This window comes from Bufo gargarizans, chromosome 2 (genome assembly GCF_014858855.1).
Source record: "Bufo gargarizans isolate SCDJY-AF-19 chromosome 2, ASM1485885v1, whole genome shotgun sequence".
Lineage (NCBI taxonomy): Eukaryota > Metazoa > Chordata > Amphibia > Anura > Bufonidae > Bufo > Bufo gargarizans.
The window spans coordinates 264,543,782-264,568,151 of record NC_058081.1 but is presented as its reverse complement, the minus strand read 5'-3'; the positions used below and the strand labels follow the sequence as shown (position 1 = coordinate 264,568,151).

The 24,370-nt window shown below is 42.8% G+C and overlaps 1 protein-coding gene across 1 annotated transcript in view; it reads right to left on the bottom strand.

Annotated features, from left to right (window-relative positions):
• Positions 1-2,099: 2,099 nt before the first annotated feature.
• The window catches only part of GRM8 (glutamate metabotropic receptor 8), a 1,458,522-nt gene continuing 1,436,251 nt past the window's right edge, over positions 2,100-24,370 (bottom strand). Inside the window, exon 9 of the mRNA XM_044280260.1 lies at positions 2,100-2,354. Within this exon, the coding sequence (XP_044136195.1) occupies positions 2,100-2,354 (255 nt within the window). The remainder of the gene's footprint in view (positions 2,355-24,370) is intronic.

Below are 24,370 nucleotides of genomic sequence, written 5' to 3'. Positions count from 1 at the left end.
ACAGCCATACTAAATAGCAAAGTGAAGTGTCAATCAGCATTAGCTGCCGCTGACACATATATTATTTATATACTGTATATATATATATATATATATATATATATATATATATATATTATATATTTTTTTTTTTTTTTTTTTAAAACCTCTTACCCTAACACTACATTTCTATCTAACTACCAGAACTCAGGCTAACTATGGCTAATTACCAGTTATTTTATATCTATTATTTTTGTATATTTTTCTTTTTTTTTCTCTTTTCTTTTATTGCAAACGCCTAAACTATTTCTAGCTAACTGCCAGTATTTTCACGCATCACTTGTGAGTTGCATGAAAATCGCAGCATGCTCTATATTGTGCATTTTTCATGCAATGCAGGTCCCATAGAAGTGAATGGGGCTGCGTGAAAATCGCAAGCATCCGCAAGCAAGTGTGGATGCTGTGTGATTTTCACGCATGGTTGCTAAGATGAAAGTCTATTCACTGTATTATTTTCCCTTATAGCATGGTTATAATGGAAAATAATAGCATTCTTAATACAGAATGCTTAGTAGAAGGTCAAAAAGGGTTAAAAAATATAAAATAAATTAACTCGCCTTCTCCTCTTGATCGCGTAGTTGCTGATCTCTTATTACTTCTTTAATCATGAGCTGCCGGCCAAAGAACCTGTGGTGACGTCACATCACATTGTCCAATCACATGGTCCATGACCGTGGTGATGGACCATGTGATTGGACCATGTGATGAGCTCAGTGACGTCACCACAGGTCCTTTGACAGGTCCTGAAGAAAGAACAGTATACCGGCAGCTACGCGATCAATTGGTGGAGGTGAGGTGTATTAAAGAATGCTATTATTTTCCCTTATAACCACCCGTGTGAACCTAGCGTAACACTGACCTCAACTATTTAAAGCTAGCTATTGAACTATATACTACACTATTTTATAAAATAAAAAATAAAAAGTTCTGTGAGGAGGAAGGGTGGTTGGAGGATGGGGTGTCAGGGGTACAGTGTGTGTTTGGGGCACTGTGGGGTGTTTATTGGCACTTGTGGGCACTCTGACAGGAGACCAGGGCAGCGCAGCACCGATCTCCTGAAGTGTAACTGTCAGAATGAGGAGATTGAAGCTGCGCTGTGTGATTTTCTGTCGGCAAGCAGAACGCGCTGCAATTGGTCACTCAGATCTGAGCGACAAATCACAGCAATCAGGAAACAGGGACTGCTGTGATTGGTTCCCTTACGGTTGCCCGGACAGCTCTACTTTCTGTGACACCCGTTAAGATGCCGGTGTCACCTGCGGCGACCTTTTAATTTCATTACGTACTGTGCACTAACACCACATCATGACTTACATAGTACGTCATTCGTCAAGGGGTTAAACAAGTGATCAGCAAGGCTGCCAAGAGTCAGACACCCACCAACCTCATACTGATCCTAAGGATAGGTCTCAATATCACAAAATTGGAATACACATTTAGAGTGGTTATTGGGGGGGGGAGGTGATATTCTTTAGAAGCAGTGACCAGACACAGCCAGTGATTGGCTAAGCAGGCACCTCCAGGCATTTTCTGGCAAAACGTGGAAGTAGTGACCGGTGGAAACCTGATAATCATCAGAATGAAAGCGCCAAAAAATTGGTCACGGTGCTTATATTAGAGGACTGTAGTTACAGTACTGGTTTGAAGAATATTTATATCGACAGACAGAAATATTCTGCTCTCAGCTCATATGTAAATGCACATGCTGCTTATAAGCAAGTACCAGATTCAGAATCAGTGTTTGAATTTCGAATCTGATCTAGCAGAGGGTGCATAGCATACTTCCAATGCACAGTTTCTATTTCTGTTGTTGAGTTCTCCTAAGGCTTATTATTAGGTCTTGATCCAATAAAGCATTTTAGTGTAGTTTTTGATTCTTATATTATCCAAATCTGGGAGTGTGACCAAAACAGAAAAAAGTATAAAGCAAGGCTGTGCACTACCTATTTTTGTCTTAAGTATTACACCGCAAGCTGCAGAAACTGCACACTATGAACATAGGCCTTTAACTGATGTGAGCATTTACTATGAGTGTCAATTTGAGCAGAACATTGATGTAGCTACTTACTGTTCGTTTCAAGACTTTCACAGAGTTCCGTTTTGACTTCTCCATTGGGCCTGTCATTCCCTTTTTGGATCAGCTTACTTTGCATGGTGGCAGCTGTCACAACAGCCTTGAAGCTCCTCTTTCTTTTTTGAACATTTTGCTCTGGGTGGAAAATGATAATGTAAACCTTGGGCATGTAGAGCATTCCCAGAGAAACGGATGCACTTAAACTCATGGACACTGTTAGTGTAGTGGTCTGGATATACATCTGGAGCAATAGAAAACAGAAAGAAAAAAAAACTGTCATTGGCAATTGCAGATAAATCTGTATCATCTGTATACTTTAATAAATGAACATTTCTAAAGACCTTACATATACAATTGAATTTAATAATTTTAGTGAGACATGTTTTGTGTTCCTAGAGTTGGTGAAAGAAAACAAATTATTTTAAAGAGCAAATTATCATCATGGAGAAGGAGGTTTACAGAGAAATATTACAAGTACAATGGGCAAATTCTAATAGCTATGTGTTAATAGTAGAATGATACATAAACCTTTGATATTATTTGCCCCGTGATATTAGTGTCACCTGTGTTAATTTAGATATAGGCTAGATCATGTCCTCTGTAGAGATGAGTAAACTTCTTGACATTCATTTCGTGTTCAATTTAGCAAATTTAAAAAAATAATAAATAAATAAAAAATGTGATCAGTGCCCAAATAGATTCTACGTAAATCAAATACGCTCCAATTGGTAAATAGTAAATAACACTGAGGTCTCCTAGAACTCAGTTTTTTTATGTAGTAATATTTAATATAATATAGTTATCTCTTTTTTAATTTTTTCTTACACATTTTTCCTTTTTACTAACTTTATCACTAATGCTAAGTTTATCATTAAGTTTATCACTAACTTTATCACTAATGCTTTCGTGTTAGTGAAAGCATTACTACCTCACACCATGTAGTTCAAAGACATTTTACAGCAAAATCTGCATTCTTATACCCGTGTTAGAAAACATTTCATTGCATCATTACCCATACCTATACATTTAGTGTCACTGTGACATTATTTGCTATTGCTGTCATTGCATTAAAGAGATTACAAGGAGGGGGTCCTTGTAATCTCTTTAACGCAATGACAGCAATAGCAAATAATGTCACAGTGACACTAAATGTATAGGTATGGGTAATGATGCCATGAAATGTTCTCTAACACGGGTATAAGAATGCAGATTTTGCTGTAAAATGTCTTTGAACTACATGGTGTGAGGTAGTAATGCTTTCACTAACACGAGTATAACAATGCAATTTTTTGCAGTAAAATGAGTTTGAACTACAATGTAGGATGCAATATTCTATTCCCTAACATGGGTATAACAATGCCATTTTTTGCAGTAAAATGAGTTTGAACTGTATGGTCTGTTGCAGTAATGCATTTAATAACACAGCTATAACAGTGCAATGTTTATAGAAAAATTCAAACCAGATTCCAAAAAAGTTGGGACACTAAACAAATTGTGAATAAAAACTGCATGCAATGATGTGGAGATGGCAAATGTCAATATTTTATTTGTAATAGAACGTAGATGACAGATCAAACGTTTAATCCGAGTAAATGTATAATTTTAAAGGAAAAATACGTTGATTCAAATTTTCACGGTGTCAACAAATCCCAAAAAAGTTGGGACAAGTAGCAATAAGAGGCTGGAAAAAGTAAATTTGAGCATAACGAAGAGCTGGAAGATCAATTAACACTAATTAGGTCAATTGGCAACATGATTGGGTATAAAAAGAGCTTCTCAGAGTGGCAGTGTCTCTCAGAAGCCAATATGGGTAGAGGATCACCAATTCCCACAATGTTGCGCAGAAAGATAGTGGAGCAATATCAGAAAGGTGTTACCCAGCGAAAAATTGCAAAGACTTTGCATCTATCATCATCAACTGTGCATAACATCATCCGAAGATTCAGAGAATCTGGAACAATCTCTGTGCGAAAGGGTCTAGGCCGTAAAACCATACTGATCTCCGGGACCTTAAACGACACTGCACCACAAACAGGAATTCTACTGTAAAGGAAATCACAGAATGGGCTCAGGAATACTTCCAGAAACCATTGTCAGTGAACACAATCCACCGTGCCATCCGCCGTTGCCAGCTGAAACTCTACAGTGCAAAGAAGAAGCCATTTCTAAGCAGGATCCACAAGCTCAGGCGTTTTCACTGAGCCAGGGATCATTTAAAATGGAGTGTGGCAAAATGGAAGACTGTTCTGTGGTCAGACGAGTCACGATTCAAAGTTATTTTTGGAAATCTGGGACGCAATGTCATCCGGACCAAAGAGGACACGGACAACCCAAGTTGTTATCAACGCTCAGTTCAGAAGCCTGCATCTCTTATGGTATGGGGTTGCATGAGTGCGTGTGGCATGGGCAGCTTGCATGTCTGGAAAGCACCATCAATGCAGAAAAATATATTTAGGTTCTAGAACAACATATCCTCCCATCCAGACGTCATCTCTTTCAGGGAAGACCCTGCATTTTTCAACAAGATAATGCCAGACCACATTCTGCATCAATCACAACATCATGGCTGCGTAGGAGAAGGATCCGGGTACTGAAATGGCCAGTTTGCAGTCCAGATCTTTCACCTATAGAGAACATTTGGTGCATCATAAAGAGGAACGTGCAACAAAGAAGGCCCAAGACGATTGAACAGTTAGAGGCCTGTATTAGACAAGGATGGGAGAGCATTCCTATTTCTAAACTTGAGAAACTGGTCTCCTCGGTCCCCAGACGTCTCTTGAGTGTTGTAAGAAGAAGGGGAGATGCCACACAGTGGTGACAATGGCCTTGTTCCAACTTTTTTGGGATTTGTTGACACCATGAAATTCTGATTCAACATATTTTTCCCTTAAAATGGTAAATTTTCTCTGTTTAAACTTTTGTTCCGTGATTTATGTTCTATTCTGAATAAAATATTAGAAGTTGACACCTCCACATCATTGCATTCAGTTTTTATTCACGATTTGTATAGTGTCCCAACTTTTTTGGAATCCGGTTTTGTATCTCTGAACTACATAGTCTATTTTATTAATGCATTCACTAACATGGGTATGATAATTTGTCATACTGCAGTAAAATGTGTTTGTTGTAACTACTCTTTATCTTGCAGTAGTATACAATTTGTTCCATAACAGGTATAATGCACTTAAATGTACAATTACTAATTGCAGCAGATTTATGTTATTGGGGTGCTGGCAACAAGTCTATGAACTATATATATATATATATATATATATATATATATATTATTATTATTATTATTATTATTATTTTTACAACCATACAGTACAGACCAAAACTTTGGACACACCTTCTTATTCAAAGAGTTTTCTTTATTTTCATGACTATGGAAATTGTAGATTCACACTGAAGGCATCAAAACTATGAATTAACACATGTGGAATTATATACATAACAAAATAGTGTGAAACTGAAAATATGTCATATTCTAGGTTCTTCAAAGTAGCCACCTTTTGCTTTGATTACTGCTTTGCACACTCTTGGCATTCTCTTGATGAGCTTCAAGAGGTAGTCACCTGAAATGGTTTTTCACTTCACAGGTGTGCCCTGTCAGGTTTAATAAGTGGGATTTCTTGCCTTATAAATGGGGTTGGGACCATCAGTTGTGTTGTGGAGAAGTCAGGTGGATACACAGCTGATAGTCCTACTGAATAGACTGTTAGAATTTGTATTATGGCAAGAAAAAAGCAGCTAAGTAAGAAAAACAAGTGGCCATCATTACTTTAAGAAATGAAGGTCAGTCAGTCCGAAAAATTGGGAAAACTTTGAAAGTGTCCCCAAGTGAAGTCACAAAAACCATCAAGCGCTACAAAGAAACTGGCTCACATGCGGACCGCCCCAGGGAAGGAAGACCAAGAGTCACCTCTGCTGTGGAGGATAAGTTCATCCGAGTCACCAGCCTCAGAAATCGCAGGTTAACAGCAGCTCAGAATAGAGACCAGGTCAATGCCACACAGCAGCAGACACATCTCTAGAACAACTGTTAAGAGGAGACTGTGTGAATCAGGCCTTCATGGTAGAATATCTGCTAGGAAACCACTGCTAAGGACAGGCAACAAGCAGAAGATACTTGTTTGGGCTAAAGAACACAAGGAATGGACATTAGACCAGTGGAAATCTGTGCTTTGGTCTGATGAGTCCAAATTTGAGATCTTTGGTTCCAACCACTGTGTCTTTGTGCGACGCAGAAAAGGTGAACGGATGGACTCTACATGCCTGGTTCCCACCGTGAAGCATGGAGGAGGAGGTGTGATGGTGTGGGGGTGCTTTGCTGGTGACACTGTTGGGGATTTATTCAAAATTGAAAGCATACTGAACCAGCATGGCTACCACAGCATCTTGCAGCGGCATGCTATTCCATCTGGTTTGCGTTTAGTTGGACCATCATTTATTTTTTAACAGGACAATGACCTTAAACACACCTCCAGGCTGTGTAAGGGCTATTTGACCATGAAGGAGAGTGATGGGGTGCTGCGCCAGATGACCTGGCCTCCACAGTCATCGGACCTGAACCTAATCAAGATGGTTTGGGGTCAGCTGGACCGCAGAGTGAAGGCAAAAGGGCCAACAAGTGCTAAGCATCTCTGAGAACTCCTTCAAGACTGTTGGAAGACCATTTCAGGTGACTACCTCTTGAAGCTCATCAAGAGAATGCCAAGAGTGTGCAAAGCAGTGTTTCACACTTTTTTGTTATGTATATAATTCCACATGTGTTAATTCATAGTTTTGATGCCTTCAGTGTGAATCTACAATTTTCATAGTCATGAAAATAAAGAAAACTTTTTGAATGAGAAGTTGTGTCCAAACTTTTGGTCTGTACTGTATATACTTTCCCAGATCAAAGTCCCCAAATATACTCAGGTATATCTCACTATTATCTCCCTATATTCTGCTTACATGATCCCTATCATACTAGATGATGGCTTGTGTCTAACAGCTTTTTGTCAGACAATGCCACAAGACATCCTTTTAGGTTGCTAGTTGAACACGGAATGGCATTCTATGAGGTTTGCAGCAAAAGGTCGTCGGGTGGCTGCTCCAGACCAGGGTCAGTAGTGAAATTTTGCACTTGCACTTTAACTGTGTTTTTTCTCTCCTTTCCTTTGCAGTCTCTGCCTTGTGAGGGTTGCACCCAGGTATAAATTCCCTTAATTGGTTTGAGTGTTTTTCTACGTATGACCTGGGTGTTATTGTCGATATTGGCGCCCCACTAGGCCGATACTGCTTTATCTGTGGATGGGGGGATACTAGTCCCTTATTGATCTGGAGTTCACTCTGTTTTTATACAAGTAATTGTAACACCGTAGTGTTCCCATAATGTACTGTCTTTTGTATATGTTTTAATAATGATATGCCAGTTGTCTGGATATCCAATAAAGGAATTAATTAACTAGAACTATTCTGTGTGTGGATGCTTCTTGAGCTTTATAGGTGATAATACGAATAACTCCATGCGAGATATTTATGATACGTTGTTTTTGGTGTTTTTTTGCAGCAAAAGGTCCTTCCTAAATCCTGTCCCTCATTGGCTGATCAGGCTGTCAGCCTCTGAGCCAATTAGGGCAAGCTCTCTCCCCTACTTCCCCTACCAGTGTCATGTGATCCCTCCCTGGCATGGTTATTCCTGCTAATATTCACAATAAAATAGCACTGGTCACCATTTTTTACATAATTCATCCGACACAAATGGCCAAAAGTTCAGATTAGTTTGGCGATTAAGTTTTTTGTGAAATTTGTAACAAATCCAATTCGATTAGAATTGATTCACTCAACTTTAGTCCTTTGTGTCCCAAAATTAAAAATTGGTCTGCTAGATCTTGTGTGGGACGTCACTCCGGTCATCACATGATCCATCACATGATCTTTTACCATGGTGATGGATCATGTGATGACTGTGACGTCACCAAAGGTCCTTGTTACTGCACAAAGCTCAGATGAAGACAGAAGGAGATGCCGGACTACGCGAGCAAGTGGATTAAGGTGAGTTAAATTATATTCCAGCGCAATTTTACTATGCATTCTGTATTCAGAATGCTATTATTTCCCCTTATAACCATGTTATAAGGGAAAATAATAATGATCGTGTCTCCATCCCGATCATCTCCTAGCAACCGTGCATGAAAATCGCACCGCATCCACACTTGCTTGCGGATGCTTGCAATTTTCACCCCATTCACTTCTATGGGGCCTGTGTTGCGTGGATTATAGCACCGCAACGCACAAAGAGGAGCATGCTGCGATTTTCATGCAACGCATAAGTGATGCGTGAAAATCAACGCTCATGTGAACAGCCCCATAGAAATGAATGGGTCGGTATTCTGTGCGGGTGCAATGCGTTCAACTCACGCATCGCATCCGCGCGGAATACTCGCCCGTGTGAAAGGGGCCTTAGGGCCTGCGAGCCTCTATTGGCTGATAAGGGTCATGTGACTAGGTTTCTATTGGCTATTGCATTTTTTGGGAATATTTCAGGAGCCGTACATGCTAGAGAGCTGAGACCTGGTCTAAAACCTTCCCGGACACCTGATGTACCTGTGTGCCAAATTTTGTGAATGTAAATGCAATGGAGCGGAAACCTTTAGCGGACATGCATACATACATACACTCATCTTTAAATACACACCCTCTATGAGAAGCACTAAAAACAGTAATACATATTTTCACTATGTACATTTAAAGGGAATGTATCCGTTTTTTACCGATTTAATACAGATAATGGTACATAGGTATTCTTTTTTCTAATATGTTTTAAAATTTTCTGATTGTAGATTTTATTTTCTATATATGATAATGTGGACAGTGACGTTTCCTGTACTGCTATTCAGCTCTTTTTAAAGCAGAGATATACTTTAAAGCATAGACATTGGCTGAGGTTACTGAGCAGAGAGGAGGAGAAGATGAACTGTGACCATCACCTATTTTCATCGTGTTTTCTGTAGACAGATGTTAGTTACAAGTCAATGGTAAATAACGAAATGTACTACAAGCCTGATCTCTCAGCGGTGCCGGGGGTCACATAGCATTATATTGATTTTTTATGCTATGTAACCATTAGGCTCCTTTCACACGGGCGAGAATTCCGCGCGGGTGCAATGCGTGAGGTAAACACATTGCACCCGCACTGAATCCGGACCCATCCACCTCAATGGGGCTGCGTGAAAATTGCAAGCATCCGCAAGCAAGTGCAGATGCGGTGCAATTTTCACGCATGGTTGCTAGGAGATGATAGGGATGAGCTACCCGGACCCATTAAAGTCTATTCACTGTATTATTTTCCCTTATAACATTGTTAGTAAAATGTGCCTTGAGAGGTTAAAAAATAAAAATAAATTAACTCATCTCATACACTTGATCGCGCAGCCGGCATCGTCTTTTTTCTTCTTCTTTCAGGACCTGCAAAAAAAAACCTTAGATGATGTAATCGCGCTCACCACGTCATCAAAGGTCCTTTTGCAGGTCCTGAAAGAAAGAAGACGATCCCGGCTGCGCGATCAAGTGGATGAGGTGAGATATGTTTTTATTATTTTTTAACCCTCAATTGACATACTTAGAATTCTGTATTAAAGAATGCTATTTGCCATTATAACCATGTTATAATGTAAAATAATAAAATCTACAGATCCCCAAACCCGAACTTCAGTGAAGAAGTCCGGGTTCGGGTCTGGGTACCACATTCTGTTTTTTCTCACGCACGAGCAAAACGCATTGCACTCGCGATAAAAAAACTGAACATCGGAACGCAATCGCAGACAAAACTGACTGCAATTGCGTGCTTACTCGCGTGGGTTTCCCGCAATGCACCCTGAAGGCATCTGGCCCTCACCTGCGATGTCCGTGTGAAGGGGGCCTTACAGTTCTGGAATATATTGGATAACACTGGCATAATGCTGCCAGTGTTATCCAATACATCCCAGAACTGTAAGGGTTACATAGCATCATAAATCAATATAATGCTATGTGACTCCTGTCAGTGCTGGGAGGTCAGGCCGGGTGCTAAGATGCGGACTCGCTGTGGGAGGAACAATATAATACGCAGACTCATTTATGAAGAGAAATAGAAAACTATTTCAAACTCCTTTGTCCTTATAGAACATTGAGTCTGTTACTAATCAAATATGTACTATTGTTTGAAAATCTGCCCACGTAGTGGTTTACAGTGTATTGATAATAACAGATCACTTAAAAGACAAAAGATTTATGTTGCTGCCATTTCTACCATCTTACAACTGTTTTCAGAACATGAACAGTAATTACACTGCGTCATATGTATCTTAACCACTTCCCATCTGGGCCATTTGCCCCCTTCCTGACCAGGCCTAATTTTGCAAAACTGACATATCTCACTTCATGTGGTAATAACTTTGGAACGCCTTTATTTATCCAAGTCATTCAGAGATTGTTTTCTCGTGACACATTGTACTTCATGATAGTCATAAATTTGAGTCAAAATATTTCACCTTTATTTATGAAAACATCCCAAATTTAGCCAAAAATTTAAAAAATTCGCAATTTTCTATATTTCAATTTCTCTGCTTTTAAAACAGAAAGTGATACCTCATAAAATATTTATTATTTAACATTCCCCATATGTCTACTTTATGTTGGCATCATTTTGGAAATGTCATTTTATTTTTTTAGGACGTTAGAAGGCTTAGAAGTTTTAGAAGAAATTCTTCAAATTTTTAAGAAAATTGCCAAAACCCACTTTATAAGGACCAGTTCAGGTCTGAAGTCACTTTGTGGGGCCTACATAGTGGATAACCCCATAAATGACCCCATTGTAGAAACTACACCCCTCAAGTTACTCAAAACTGATTTTACAAACTTTGTTAACCCTTTATGCGTTCCACAAGAATTAAAGGAAAATGGAGATTAAATTTTAAAATTTCACTTTTTGGGCAGATTTTCCATTTTAATCCAATTTTTTCTTTAACACATCGATGGTTAACAGCCAAACAAAACTCAATATTTATTACCCAGATTCTGCGGTTTACAGAAACACCCCACATGTGGTCATAAACTGCTGTATGGGCACACGGCAGGGCGCAGAAGAAAAGGAACTCCACATGGTTTTTAGATGCCATGTCCCATTTGAAGCCCCCTGATGCACCCTTACAGTAGAAACTCCCAAGAAGTGACCCCATTTTGGAAATTAGGGGATAAGGTGCCAGTTTTATTAGTACTATTTTTGGGTACATATGATTTTTTGATCATTCATTATAACACTTTATGGGGCAAGGTGACCAAAAAATTGGTTGTTTTAGCACAGTTTCTATTTATTTATTTTTACAGCGTTCACCTGAGGGGTTCAGTCAAGTGACATTTTTATAGAGCAGATTGTTACGGACGTGGCGATACCTAATATGTATACTTTTTCTCATTTATTAAAGTTTTACACAATAATAGCATTTTTGAAACCAAAAAATGATGTTTTAGTGTCTCCATGTTCTAAGAGCTATAGTTTTTTTTATTTTTTGAGAGATTTTCTTATGTAGGGGCTCATTTTTTGCGGGATGAGGTGACGGTTTTATTGGTACCATTTTGTGGGACATACGCGTTTTTGATCACTTGGTGTTGCACCTTTTGTGATGCAAGGTGACAAAAATTGCTTGTTTTGACACAGTTTTTTTCTTTTTTTTTTTTTTTTACGGTGTTTATCCGAGGGGTTAGCTCATGTGATATTATTATAGAGCTGGTTTTTACAGACGCGGCAATACCTAATATGTATACTTTTTTTTATTTGTTTCACTTTAACACAATAATAGCATTTTTGAAACCAAAAAATGATGTTTTAGTGTCTCCATGTTCTAAGAGCTATAGTTTTTTTATTTTTTGAGAGATTTTCTTATGTAGGGGCTCATTTTTTGCGGGATGAGGTGACGGTTTTATTGGTACCATTTTGTGGGACATACGCATTTTTGATCACTTGGTGTTGCACCTTTTGTGATGCAAGGTGACAAAAATTGCTTGTTTTGACACTGTTTTTTTTTTTTTTTTTTTACGGTGTTCACCCGAGGGGTTAGCTCATGTGATATTTTTATAGAGCTGGTTTTTACGGACGTGGCAATACCAAATATGTCTATTTTATTTTATTTTTTCAATTTTTAATATTTTTTTTTTATTCCTTACTTTTTTTATTTTATTTTTTTCAACCCTTTATTTTTTTTTATTTTTTTTTACACTTTTCGTCCCCCATAAGGTCATACAAGACCTCTGGGGGACATTTGCTTCACTTTTTCTTTTTTTTTTCACTGTTGATTTCTCCTGTAACTGGGGCTGACATAGTAGCCCCAGTTACAGAAGAAATGCACCCCCCAGAGAGGCTGTACAGCACAATACTGCGCTGTACAGCCTCAGAGCAGGGCTGATTGAGGTCTCACATGACCGCCGGGCCGGAACAGGAAGCGCACAGCGCTTCCTGCTCTGCAGACACAGCGCTCGGTGAGCGCTGTGTCTGCAGCAATCCGGAAGGCAGGGACACCTGGGCACTGTCCCTGCCTTCTCTCTGGGTTGCCCTGCTGTCACTGACAGCGGGCAACCCGATCAGCAGCTGCACGATTAGCGTGTAGCTGCTATTTCTGAAAGGACGTTTTAAAACGTGCTTTCAGAAATAGAGGTCCACCCATAGGACGTTTATATCCTATGGGCGGACTTAAAGCGGTTAAATTCAAGATGGTCTCACGTGTTGCCCACTATGCATGAAGTATATGACTGATTAGGGTCAGACTGGGAATTAAAGTGGCCCTGGAAAAAATCAATAAAAGTTTCTGCATGTTGTAGGAAAGATAAATTGACAGAATGTGATCGAATATGAGGGGTAAACTCAAGTTGGTGGTGCCAGCATTACCTTAGCGAGGCAGTATATTTTGCTACACTTTATTTGGTTCTGCAGCAGAAATAAATACCTAAGTGTATTACAATATACATGCCCAGCAGAACCAGAATGGTGTTAGATTGTTATATACCCAGCAGGCGGAAGTGTGAGGGGCTCACTAGGCATCAGCTCACTAGGATTTGTCCCTGAGGGGTCTATGGCCAGTGCACCCCTGTGGCTGATTAACACAGCATGCCACTGTACGTGATACTGGTCAATATATGTTTAAAAATGGCCACTCCAATCCTGTGACCGATTAACACTAGGGTTGAGCGAACACCTGGAAGTTCGGGTTCGCCGTTTTCGGCCGAACTTGACCCCGAACCCCATTCAAGTGAATAGGGACCCGAACTTTGGGGCACTAAAATGATTCTAAAAAAGCCATAGAAAGGCCTAGAGGGCTGCAAAAGGGAGCAAAATAGGGGTAAGAGCAGGACAATTGACATGCAAACAAATGGGGATAGAGAAATGAATTAAAATAAGATAGAATTTTAAAAAGAGTTGAGCAGACACCTGGATGTTCGGGTTCGACGGGTTCGGCAGAACTTCACAAAAAAGTTTGAGTTCGGGACCTGAACTTGACCCCGAACCCCATTGAAGTCAATGGGGACACGAACTTTTGAGCACTAAAATGGCTGTAAAAATGTCATAGAAAGGGCTAGAGGGCTGCAAATGGCATCACAATGTGGTTAAGAGCATGGCTAGTGCTCTGCAAACAAATGTGGATAGGGAAATGACTTAAAAAAAACATTAACATTAAATTTATTTATATATTTTTTAATTAGGATACACCCCAAAACATTGGGAAATATAACCTGTGATAACCCCCTCCAGTCGTGCTAAACACACGTTCAGACAATACACTGGCTGCAGGCCAGGCCAGCACCTCCAAGGCGTAAAGAGCAAGCTCAGGCCATATGTCCAATTTGGAGACCCAGAAGTTGAAGGGGGCAGACCCATCATTCAGTACGTGTAGGCGTGTGCACACTTACTGCTCCACCATGTTGCTGAAATGCTGCCTCCTGCTAAGACGTTCCATATCAGCTGGTGGTGCTGGTTGTTGTGGCGTGCTGACAAAGCTTTTCCACATTTTGGCCATGCTAACCCTGCCTTCTGAAATGCTGGCAGTGCCCCAGCTGCGTTGGCATCCTCTTCCTCCTCCTCTGCCTTCGCCTTGTGCTTCCACTGTGCTCCCACTGTCAGGTGGGAATGCCACCAGCAGCGCGTCTACTAGCGTGCGCTTGTACTCGCGCATCTTATGATCACGCTCCAGTGAAGGAATTAAGGACGGTATGTTGCCCTTGCAACGGGGATCCAGCAGCGTTGCCACCCAGTAATCAGCACAAGTTAGAATGTGTGCAACTCGTCAGTCGTTGCGGAGACACTGCAGCGTGTAATCGCTCATGTGTGCCAGGCTGCCCAGAGGCAACGAAAATCTGTCCTCTATGGGAGGTGTATCGTCTGTGTCCTCTGTATCCCCCCAGCCATGCACCAGTGATGGCCATGAGCTGGTCTGAGTGCCACCCTGCTGTGAACACGGTCCTCCTCCTCCATCTCCTCCTCCTCATCCTCCACCTCGTCATCTTCCAGAACTGTGCCCTGGCAGGACAATTGTGGACCTGGTGTTTGTGGGTACAGGAACCCACCCTCTGAGCCACTTGTGGATGACTGGCCGGAAACCCTATGAAATTATCCCTCTTCCTCCTCCTCCTTCTGTGCCACATCCTCTCCCATCATCGCCAGCAGCGTTTTTTCAAGGAGGCATAGAAGTGGAATAGTAACGGTGAGAACGGCGTTATCGGCACTGGCCATGTTGGTGGAGTACTCCAAACAGAGCAACACGGAACACAGGTCTCGCATGAAGGCCCAGTCATTGGAGAAGTGGTGCTGTTCTGCAGAGCCACTCACCCATGCGTGCTGCAGCTCAAACTCCACTATCACCTGCTGCTGCTCGCACAGGCTGGCCAGCATGTTCAAGGTGGAGTTCCACCTTGTGGGCACGTTGCATATGAGGCGGTGAGTGGGAAGGCTGAAGTTACGCTGCAGCGCTGACAAGCGAGAAGCAGCAGGGTGAGAACGCCGAAAGCATGCACAGATGGCCCGCACTTTCTCTGACATATAGGGGTAATTTTAAAGGAATCTCTGCACCACCAAATTCAGCACATGCGCCAGGCAAGGGATGTGCGTCAAACCGGCTAGTCCCAGAGCTGCTGCGAGATTTTGTCCATTATCAAACACCACCAGGCCGGGTTTAAGGCTCACTGGCACCAACCACTCATCGGTCTGTTGTTCAAGGCCCGTCCACAGCTCCTGCGCGGTGTGGGGTTTGTCCTCCAAATAGATACGTTTTAAAACTGCCTGCTGTAGTTTACCCTTGGCTGTGCTGAAGTTGGTGTTGAAGATGTTACGCTGACCGTCTGAGAAGCCGGTAGAGGATGAGGAAGCGGAGTAGGAGGAGGAAGCAACAGAAGGCAAACTGAAGCGCCCTGCAATCGTCAGTGGTGGAAGGACATGCGGCAAACTGCTATCTGCCTCAGGCCCAGCTGCCACTGCATTTACCTAGTGTGCTGTTATGGAGATATAACGTCCCTGACCGTGCTTACTGGTCCACGTATCCGTATTGAGGTGCACCTTGCACAGATGGTGTTGCACGGTGCACACTTGATTTTGTCCCTCACTTGGTTGTACAGGAAAGGGATGGCACGCCTGGAAAAGTAGTGGTGGCTAGGCATGACGTACTGTGGGACAGCCACCGCCATAAGGCTTTTAAAACTCTTTGTCTCTACCAGACGGAATGACAGCATTTCAAAGGCCAGTAACTTTGAAATGCTGGCATTCAGGGCCAGGGATCGGGGGTGGGTAGGGGGGTACTTCCTCTTCTGCTCCAGTGTTTGGGAGATGGAGAGCTGAACGCTTCCGTGTGACATTGTGGAGATGCTTGGTGACCAATATGGTGGTGCTGCTGGCAGAAGTGGCACTGTCACTCCAGAGGTGGATGAAGAGGCCGAGACTGCAGCAGAAGAGGAGGAGACATTTCTTGTTTTTTTGAGGTGTCTACTCCACTGCAGCTCGTGCTTTGCACTTAAATGCCTGGTCATGCAGGTTGTGCTCAGGTTGAGAACGTTTATGCCTCACTTCAGGCTCTGATTGCACAGCGTGCAAACCACTCGTGTCGTCAGCACATTGTCTGAAGAACTGCCATGCCAGTGAACTCCTTGGAGCTGGCTTTGGTGTGCTCTGTCCCTTGCTGCGGTGGGCAGTAGCAGGCGTACTGTCTAGAAGACGGACGCTCTGCTTTTGCACCCTGCTCCCTCTTCTGCTGTTCTTGTGGCTCTGTGCAACCACCGCCTCTTCCTACGAACTACACAGGTAACTCGCATGACCTTGATTCCATGTGGGGTTGATGACCTCATTGTCCTCCACATCATCTTCCACCCCTGCCCTCCTTGTCGGTCTGCAAACTGCAGAAAGCCCCAGCAGTTGGCACCTGTGTTTCGTCATCATCCGAGATATGCTGTGATGGTCCTCCCATGTACTCATTTTGAAACATAAGTGGTTGGGCACCAATGCAATCAATCCCTTCCACTTCTTGGGCAGGGCTAGGTGGATGGCCCTGGGAAACCCTGCTAACAGAGTCATCAAAAAGCAGAAGAGACTGCTGCATGACTTGGGGCTCAGACTGCTTGGCTGATTTGCAAGGGAGTGAGGTGAAAGACTGATGGACATCGGCTGCAGAGATCTGATCTTTCAGCAGGAGACTGGGTGGGAGACAATGTGAAGGAACTGGAGGCACTGTCAGCAACCCAATCTAGTATCGCCTGTACTTTTTCTGGCCTCACCATTCGTAGAGCCGCATTAGGGCCGACCAAATACCGCTACAGGTTCTGTCGCCTACTCGCACCTGAGGAAGGTGTTTCACTTGTGCATGTAGCTAGCACAGATCGACCACGTCCCCTCCCTGCAACAGGAGCTTCACCAGCAGCACGACGACCGGGGCCACGTCCCTTATTTGAAGCTCTCCTCATATTTCTCAAATTTAGGATCTTACTCAAAATGGGTGTTTTTTTTTAAATAACAGAATAGAACAACAGTATCTAACGCTTGTATCACACAATAACAGATGCAACAAAGGCTGCAAAATTTAATTTTTTGCCCTAAATGTGTGTTTTTCTAAATACCAGAATATCATAGCAGTATATAACACTTGAATTTCACACGTAAGAGATGCAGACAAGGCCGCAAATTAAGTATTTTGCTCAAAATGGGTGCTTATTTAATAGCAGACTAGCACAGCAGTATGTAAAGGGTGTATCTCAAAATGACTGATGCAGCAAAGGCTGCTAAATTAAGTGTTTTGCCCTAAATGGGTGTTTTTTTTAAATAGCAGAATAGAACAACAGTATCTAAAGGGAGTATCTCACATGTACAGATGCAGACAAGGACACAAATTAAGATTTTTGCCCTAAATGGGTGTTTTTTTAATAGCAGAATAGAATAACAGTATCTAAAGGGAGTATCTCACACGTACAGATGCAGACAAGGCTGGAAAATTAAGATTTTTGCCCTAAATGTGTGTTTTTCTAATACCAGAATAGTACAGCAGTATCTAAAGCGTGTATCTCACACTGGCAGATGCAGACAAGGCCGCAAATTAAGTATTTTGCCCTAAATGGGTGTTTTTTTAAACCCAGAAAATTATAGCTGTATTTCTTGCATAAATTGCACACTGACTAATGCGGCAGAGGCCCAAGAGGTTATTGCCAAAAATGGGTGTTTTTTCAAAGCCAGAAAAATGTTGAAGTATTTTAAGCTTGTTTTAACAATAACAGATGCAGCAAAGGCAGCAATATTGCGTACTTTGCCCAAAATGGGTGTTTTTTATTTTTTATAACAGAATATGACAGCAGTATATAACGCTTAAATTTCACACATACAGATGCAACAAGGGCTGTAAAATTGCGTATTTTGCCAAAAAAGGGTGTTTTTTAAAACCCAGAAAAATAAAACTGTATTTCTATCTTATCATAAATTGCACACTGCCTAATGCGGCAGAGGCCCAAGATGGAGGGTTTTGCAAAAAATGTGTGTTTTTTCAAAGCCAGAAAAATATTGAAGTATTTCAAGCTTGTTTTAACAATAACAGATGCAGCAAAGACTGCAATATTCAGTTCTTTGCCCAAAATGGGTGGTTTTTTTTTACTAGCAGAATATGACAGCAGTATATAATGCTTGAATTTCACACGTACAGATGCAGCAAGGGTTGTAAAATTTAGTATTTTGCCCAAAAAGAGTTTTTTTAAAACCCAGAAAAATAAAACTTTATTTCTAGCTTGGATTGCACACTGACTAATGCGGCAGATGCCCAAGATGGAGGTTATTGCCCAAAATGGATGTTTTTTTTACTAACAGAATATGACAGCAGTATATAATGCTTGAATTTCACACGTACAGATGCAGCAGGGGTTGTAAAATTGAGTATTTTGCCCAAAAAGATTTTTTTTTAAACCCAGAAAAATAAAACTTTATTTCTAGCTTAGATTGCACACTGACTAATGCGGCAGAGGCCCAAGATGGAGGTTATTGCCCAAAATGGGTGTTTTTTTTTACTAACAGAATATGACAGCAGTATATAACGCTTGAATTTCACACGCACAGATACAGCAAGGGCTGGCCAAAAAGGGTGTTTTTTAAAACCCAGATCATTATAGCTGTATTTCTAGCTTAAATTGCACACTGACTAATGCCGCAAAGGCACCAGATGTAGGATATTGACAAAAATGGGTGTTTTTTTTAAACCCAGATTATTATCGCAGTATTTCAAGCTTGGATTTCAATGTCACAAAAGCAGATATGCTGTGAGATTGCATAAAATGGTCTCAGCCGTCCACCTAACGTACGGATAAAAGACTTTTTCTCTGTCACTGGGTTTAGGGCAGGGTAAAAAGATTGTGCACTGCACCCACACAACTAAATCTATGTACATCGCTGAGTTCAATTGCAGTTCTGATTAAAGTTTCTTTCCTATTCTCTCCCTCACAGCAGCAGCATCCTATCCCTACACTAGTAACAGGAGAGTGACTTGCAGCGCTACGTGACTCCAGTTTATATAGAGGCTGGATCACATGCTGCACTGGCCAATCACAGCCATGCCATTAGTAGGCATGGCTGTGATGGCTTCTAAGGGCACACAGTTAAACACAGCCTTTCAAAAAGCGCCAAGAAATCGCCGAACACCGAACCAGAACTTTTACTGAAATGTTTGGGTCCGGAGTCCAAAAATTCTAAAGTTCGGTACAAACCCGAACTTTACAGTTCGGGTTCGTTCAACCCTAATATTGAACTAGGAGGCGGAGGTCAAAGTGGAGTAGGAGGTTGAGGAGGCTGTGGAAGCGGTGGTGGAGGAGGAGGAGGAGGTAGCCAACACTATATTTGTATTTTTATTTTTATTTTTTATTTTTATAAATTTGTGAAGACCCCAAAACATTGGGAAATATAAAAAAGAAAACAAAGAGAAAGTACGTTGGAGTATAACAATGGCTGGGTGCAGTCGGTATACTTGTCTATTCTGCTCAAGGTACTGACAAGTCCTGTGGGATCTATGCCTGGTTAATTTTAATTAACGTGAGCTTGTCCACATTGGCTGTGGACAGGCGGCTTCGCTTATTTGTGATCACCCCCCCCCCTCCCGCCGTGTACAGGCCAGCATTTCCAGGGTGAAAAGGGCAAGCTCAGGCCATGTGCCCAATTTGGAGACCAAGAAGTTGAATGAGGCAGATCCATCAGTCAGTACATGTAGGCGTGTGCACACGTACTGTTCCACCATGTTGCTAAAATGCTGCCTCCTGCTAAGACGTTCCATATCAGCTGGTGGTGCTGGTTGTTGTGGCGCGCTGACAAACCTTTTCCATATTTCGGCCATGCTAACACTCCCTTCTGTGGTGCTAGTGGTGCACAAGCTGCATTGGTGACTTCTTCCCCCTCCTCTGCCTTTCCCTTGTGCTTCCACTGAGCCCCCGGTGTCAGATGGCAGTGCCATCAGAAGCGTGTCTACTACTTGTACTCTCGCGTGTCTACTACTTGTCTTGTACTCTCACATCTTCCGATCACACTCCAGTGACGGAATTAATGAATGCATGTTGTCCTTGTAGCGGGGATCCAGCAGGATGGCCACCCAGTAATCAGCACTGGTTAGAATGTTAGCAACTCGGCGGTCTTTGCGCAGGCAGTGCAGCATGTAGTCGCGCATGTGTGCCAGGTAGAGATGGCCTTGCAATTTGCCCGGCGGTCGTTTGGTTGCTAGTTTATGATTCGACAAACATGCAAACATATGGCGATGTTCGCATGTGCCATATTCTTTTGCATTGCACCGAATTTTGACCCATGACACATAAATCAGGTGGGACAGGACAGACAATTGAGACGTTTCAGCACATGGTCACAGCCCCACCCTATAACAGAACCCGATCTGGCAGCCATGTTACATTCTGTGTTTTGCCAGTTTAGGGAGAGGTTGCTTTGTGGAGCAGGGACAGACCATTAGGGACACCAAACGCTAGCTAATAGGGCCACAAAAGTCCTTTTAATGTTTGGTATAGGTGTGCTATCGATAGGTGTGATATACTGAGGGGTTTGATATACTTATAATATACTTTCTAACATAGTTAATAGTGCATTTGTATTGTGCCGACAGTTGTGTGCGGTTCTGCTGCGATACAGCAGCTATATTGAGGGCCAAACGCTATTGGAATAACTAATTGCAACTGGTGTGATATACCTGTTCTCCCCCAAAAAACTGATTGAGGGGTATGATATACCTATAATATACTTTCTAACATAGAAAGTATATTATAGTGCATTTCTTTATGCAGTAAATAGAGGAACAAGCACTATTGGAACAACTATTTGCAACGGGTGTGATATACCTGTTGCCCCCCAAAACAATGATTGAGGGGTGCGATATACCTACTTCCACCAAATATTGATTCAGGGGTTCTATATACCTGCTTCCACAAAAATACTGATTGAGGGGTGCAATATACCTGCTTCCACAAAATACAGATTGAGAGGTGCGATATACTTGCTTCCACCAAATATTAAGTCAGGGATTCTCTATACCTGCTTCAACAAAATACTGATTAAGGGGTTTTATATAACTGCCTCCACAAAGTACAGATTGAGGGCTGCGATATACCTGCTTCCACAAAATACTGATCAAGGGGTTTGATATACCTGCTTCCACAAAATACTGATTGAGGTGTGTGATATACCTGCTTCCACAAAAAACAGATTGAGGGGTGGGATATACCTGCTTCTACAGAATACTGATTAAGGGGTTCTATATACCTGCTTCCACAAAATACTGATCGAGGGGTGCGATATACCTGCTTCTACAAAATACTGATAAGGGGAGCTATATACCTGCTTGCACAAAATACTGATTAAGGGGTGAGATATACCTGCTTCCACAAAATACTGATTAAGGGGTTTGATATACCTGCTTCCACAAAATACAGATTGAGGGGTGCGATATACCTGCTTCCACCAAATATTGATTCAGGTGTTCTATATACCTGTTTCCACACAAAAATTATTGAGGGGTGCGATATACCTGCTTCCACAAAATACTGATTGAGGTGTGCAATATACCTGCTTCCACCAAATATTGATTCAGGTGTTTTATATTCCTGTTTCCACAAAATACTGATTGAGGGGTGCGATATACCTGCTTCTACAAAATACTTATTAATGGGTTCTATATGACTGATTCACCCAAAATACTGATTGAGGGGTGCGATATACCAGCTTCCATCAAATACTGATTGAGGCCTGCAATATACCTGCTTCCACAAATGCTGCTCTTCTCTAGGGACTTTGGCACAGGGTTATTTTGAAAATAGAGGAAGAGGCAGGCCGTTCCGCAGGGGTGGTAGGGGTCGGGCAGGTGCACCAGGCCAGACCCTAAGTGGGAAGTTGGAGAAGGTGCATGCGATTATGTCAAATGATGCACCAGAGTTGGTTGAGTGGCTCACTCAGCTTTCCGCTTCTGCACCTTCCTCATCCTCTGTTGCACCCTTCTCACTCTCTGCTGTGTGCACCCCCAAAGACACCACCACCACCACCATAGCCCCTCCACTCGAGTCAGAGGAATTATTTTCCTATCCATTCCCATATCTTACCGATGCGCAGCCATTATTGGCATTGGATGAGGAGGAGGAGGTAGCAACGGCTGCCATTCAGCGGTCTGATCACAGTACCCAGATCAGCCCAAGGAGGTTGGTTCCCGCTGTTGCTGCCTACTCCGAGATCTCTAATGTCAGTGGTGGTGAAGGTGACGATGATACGTGTCGATGGACATCACATGGGTGCCCACAAAAGAGGTAGAGGAGGGGATTTCAGAGTAAGAGACAGAGCAGCAGATAGGGAGGAGAAGGAGGAGAAGCATGCAGAACTCGCAGTGCAAACGAAGCAAAAAGCAGACTGCAAATATATCTGGAGCGAGCCATCCCCCATGCACAGTCACATCTGGCGCTCCCAGGATGCCGGCACATGGCTCCGCAGTGTGGGCTTTTTTTAACATGGCAGCTGCTGATAATGGTGTTGCCATTTGCAGCCTGTGCTGTCAACGCATAAGTCGCGGTAAGCCCAACACTCACCTAGGGACGACTGCCTTAAGAAGGCACCTTGCCTCCCATTACTGAGCCCAGTGGGAGCAACACCATCAGAACCCACAAAGCCACACTCCCGGAGCTCCACGTCCTGCCTCTTCTCCTTTTTCTCTCTCCTCCCATTTGTCCTCCACTCCACCTTCCACCGTGCTGTTGACACGTTCATCTGGCAGAAGGCCAGCTTCTGTGGCCCAAATATTCAATCATAAAAAGTTGATTACGCAAAGGTTGACCACTGACATTTTGGAACTGCTAGCCTGCCAACTACTGCCATATAAACTGGTAGACACAGCGGCCTTTAGAAAACTTGTGGCCATTGGCACACCGCAATGGAAGGTCCCTGAAAGGAAATATTTCTCCCAGAAGGGCATCCTAGAGCTATATGGCCACGTTCAGTGGCAATTGAATATATCTCTGGCACAAAGTGTCGGTGCCAAGATACATCTGACCACAGACACGTGGTCTAGCAAACATGGGCAGGGAAAGTACATAACTTTTACTGCCCACTGGGTAAACCTTCTGACGGCTGTCAAGCATGCTACCCATGGCACCTGTTTGGATTTGGTGTTACCGCCACAGATTGAATGCAGGCCTGCCTCTTCTTCTCCTCCTCCTACTCCATTCTCCTTTGCCTCCTCTGCTGACTCCTCCTTTTCCACTGCTACCACCTCTTCTACTGCACCCACCAAGTTCTTCAGAACCTATTTGACGTGCCAGGAGAGGCGTTGCCATGCTGTGCTGCGGCTGTTTTTCCTGGAAGCCAACTGCCACATCGGTCCTGCACTGATTTCAGCTCTGCAGTCACAGGCCGATCAGTGGCTAACCCCGCTCAATTTGACAGTTATTAAAGTGGTGTGCGACAACGGTGCCAATCTGCTGAGCGCGCTGAAACAGGGCAAAATGACACGACATGAATGGCACACGTTCTGAACTTAGTCATGCAGCGATTCATTGCCAAATACCCTGAGGTCCAAGAAGTCTTGTGGCAGGCCAGGAAAGTCTCTGGCCATTTTAGAAGATCTTATGCTGCCATATCAGACGTCTGATTTGTGACAGCCCGACACGCTGGAACTTCACCTTGTATATGCTTGGTATGCTTCTCCAGCAGCAATGTGCCGTTAACGACTACCTGTACGAACTCTGTGGCAGGACAGGTTCTGGGGAGCTTGGTTTCTTTTCAATGTGCCATTGGCTGCTCATGCGACTTCTGTGGCCATTTGATGAGATCACCAAACTGGTCAGTCGCAGCCAGGGCACCATCAGTGACCTCATACCTTACAACTTCTTTCTGGAGCATGCATTGCGATGTGTCATTGATCAAGCCGTCGAGGAGCAGGAGCTGGAAGATGAGAAAGTCGCAAGGCTGAATGAATTCTCAGGGGGGGCTACTCCAGCTGAGACAAGTCAGCAAGAGTCTGAAGAGGAGTCAGAGGAGGATGGAGGCTGGGGGGAAGAGGAGGAGGAGGAGGAGCAAGAAGAGCAGGCTTTGAGGGGGACTTTCAACTTTTAGGGGATCCCTGGTGTTGTCCGTGGCTGGGGGGAGAAGACCGAGGACAACATTCTCCTGGGCGATGAGCAGGAGCCAGGGTTCTCCACTGCTTCAAATGGGGGCTCTCATGCTCCAGTGTTTGAAGAGAGACCCCTGTATAAAAAGCATAA